The 2979-nt window shown below is 43.8% G+C and overlaps 1 protein-coding gene and 1 non-coding gene across 2 annotated transcripts; both read left to right on the top strand.

Annotated features, from left to right (window-relative positions):
- Positions 1-441: 441 nt before the first annotated feature.
- Positions 442-514, top strand: trnar-ucg (transfer RNA arginine (anticodon UCG)). Its single transcript has one exon. It is a non-coding gene; the product is annotated as a tRNA-Arg (tRNA).
- Positions 515-561: 47 nt separating this feature from the next.
- LOC120812193 (Golgi apparatus membrane protein TVP23 homolog A-like) lies at positions 562-2896 on the top strand. Its single transcript, XM_078097617.1, has 6 exons — positions 562-832; positions 934-1016; positions 1350-1494; positions 1618-1746; positions 1841-1968; positions 2096-2896. Exons 1-5 carry the CDS (start codon positions 806-808, stop codon positions 1907-1909), a joined length of 453 nt encoding a protein of 150 aa, XP_077953743.1. The 5' UTR covers positions 562-805; the 3' UTR covers positions 1910-1968; positions 2096-2896.
- Positions 2897-2979: the final 83 nt, after the last annotated feature.

Genomic DNA, 2979 nt, shown 5'->3' with positions numbered 1-2979 from the left:
GTTTACCATATTTGAAGGGGAGTGTTACTATTTTGTGACAAGCCAATCTAAATAATATTCCCGTTTAATCCTGCACTCGCCAACTTTGTTAGATGCTGTCGCTGAAAGCAAAAAAAACAAAACCTTACCAGATAGGTGTCTTTCTGTACAACGCCGACAATGTGTGTACAACCTTCTTCACAACAAACTATTAATTCAGCGTGTTCAAGCCACGAGGAAGTGAATCAAAGGCAAGACGAACCATTAGCCCCTCCACGCGGTCCGGATGACTAAATCGTTTCTAGAAATACAAATAAATGATAACATGAACAACACGGTTTAGTTGTCTTTTTCTGAATAGGAACATGTAGTATATGTGCGAGTATTTAACAACTAGATATGTTTTTGAAGAAGCAACAGAGAGGCATAATTACTCTTGTGGCGCAATCGATCATATCGACTGGCCGCGTGGCCTAATGGATAAGGTGTCTGACTTCGGATCAGAAGATTGCAGGTTCGAGTCCTGTCGCGGTCGCTTTTTTACAACATTGCGTTTTATTTTGGTATTTGAAAATATTTTAGCCATAATGTCGAGGCGGTCACGTCGTCGCCTGTAAGTGGCATTGTCATCATTACGGGAGTCCTCTTGACCGTAAAATAATTTTAGCCCGAGCTTCTTGACACGACGGAGCATTTAATGACCGCGGAGGGAGGCTGGGTGTCGGTCTCAATTCACTGCAACACCTGGTTTATTCCATCCCTGCAATACAGCTAACGCTACGCCTTTCCCCGAAAACAGGTCCTCGCGTTGCTTTTCACGTCTGCGATGATGACACCGATGGGCATCACCGTGGTAGCGAAGGCTTTCGGTCTAAAGCGTATTGTGGTTGTCTGTATCCCATCAAGATGCTGCAGGCTGATTCACTCCGGCTGTGTTTTGTCGTTGCTCCTCAGACTATGGCGGACGACACGGAGGATGTTCAGCTGGACTTTGCTGCCGACGAGCAGGAGAGTGCGCGGAGAAGCGCGGTCATAAGGTGCACTATGGGGGCTGTGTGTTTGCGTTGCAGAGAACATTTTGTTTTTGTAAATATGGCATCAACAGTGATTTAAGGGACGGCTTCCGACCTCGTCACCACCAGTGTCATTTAAATGACTTAAAACCTCCATTAGGAATGACCCTCTCTCAGGTGTTTACAAGTGGCTATTTTTTGTTTGTGATTCATAATGAGTCTCGTTGCCTTTTAATGTGCTCAGATGTGTAGATATGCAGTAGCAAATATTACAACTTTCTTCTTGCTTTAATTATAGAGGCCTTATTGGCATTTTTAGGCTTTAAATCCTTTCTAATCCTTTGCCTTTGATTGCAGACACCCACTCGTCTCCTTTTTTCACCTGTTCTTCCGGGTGGTCACCATTGTTGTCTACTTACTCTGTGACTGGATCAGCGAGAGCTTTTCCTCATGTTTTGTGCTGATCCTCACTCTGCTCTCTTTCGATTTCTGGTCTGTCAAGGTGAGATGTCATCCAAGTCAGCAGCTGATTCAACTGTGCCTCTCGTGCCTTTCTCGTCTTCTTATGAACTTCAGGGGGGGGGTTGGAGCTAATTAACATTTGTGCATCCATGTGTGTGTGCAGGCCTCATTGGGCAAGGACATCGGGACAGAGGCAGAGGCGAGGATTTTTTGGCTGGGTCTCATCATCTGCCCTCTCATATGGACATTGTTCTTCTTCATCTCCCTTTTCTCCCTGAAGATTAAATGGCTGGTGAGACACATGCTGCTCGTGTGCAGCACATAATCAGCACATTATGATCATAAAACATCCCTCTTTAAATGTATAACCCGTGTGCCTTCCCCAGTCCCTTGTGGTTGTGAGTATTTCCCTCCAAGTGGCTAATCTTTATGGTTACCAAGCTGCAAAGCAGTAGGAGAGGACGGCCAGCCGGCAGACATCCGCTCCTTCTCAGGGCAGCACCTCCTGCAGCGTGTGAGTGACTGACTGCAGCCTTCATCGCTGTTCTGTTAACATGTCTGTTGTGTACAAAAATGAAGAAACGCCGGACGGACAGAGGTCATCGCTGATCAAAAGGTTAAATCAAATGTATTTACTAAAGGAGATGGCGTTGCTGTAAAAAGAACATCTCAGCTGAGGAGCCGCTGGTCTCAGCGACCAACAGGCCCCAGGTCAGTCCTTTGACCATCCCTAGTGCCCGTCTGCTGCCTCCACCAGCGAACTCCAGAACAATGGTTCCTACAGGTATTTATAACAATGCTTAAAGGTGTGAAAGTCAGTGTCCACACCTCTGGGAGTCTTCTGGTGAGTTCAATGTAACTCGGATTTCGGATGATCCTTAGTCAATATCAGTTGTTGTTCAAGTATTACATGCATGCATTCCAGTTGATTACATTACATCAAATACAATCATAACTGCATCGATATTATTCTATTACAGTTGCAGATTTACAGTGGTTTTACAATATTGTCATTACTTTATTGATTACACAGTTTCAGAATCATGGCTGTATTCTGGTGTACACTATATGAATTTAATTAATTTTATGAACCGGGTCGTATTTTTGTTTCTAATATCCTACATGTCAGAGTTCATTAAAACTGAATATAAACTCACTTGTAATGTGTCCTCTTCCAGCCAGACATCATCTTTGGAATACTATGAAGATGACCTCCTCCTTTACAGCCACTAGGCTGCTGTGTGTGTGAGTGTGAAAGAGAGCGAGAGCGAGAAATAAAAAAGCAGAACGATGAGAGCTGCCTCATCTCCAAAGTTCCCACAAACTGCATTTACTTAAATGGCTGAATGCCTGGTGCATATAGCACATGCTGCTGACTTCACTTTACATGTTGCCCATGAATCAGTCTGCCTACAATGTCAATAAAGAAATTTGTATTTGTTCCTACTGTCATTGGTTGAACACCACTTATCTGCAAATACAGTTGGCATGAAATAATTCAGAAGCAGTATATTTTTAAGCATAT

The sequence above is a fragment of the Gasterosteus aculeatus genome, chromosome Y (genome assembly GCF_964276395.1).
Source record: "Gasterosteus aculeatus chromosome Y, fGasAcu3.hap1.1, whole genome shotgun sequence".
In the NCBI taxonomy this organism is placed as follows: Eukaryota; Metazoa; Chordata; class Actinopteri; order Perciformes; family Gasterosteidae; genus Gasterosteus; species Gasterosteus aculeatus.
The sequence above is the reverse complement of the archived record's forward strand: the minus strand, read 5'-3'. Positions and strand labels throughout refer to the sequence as shown.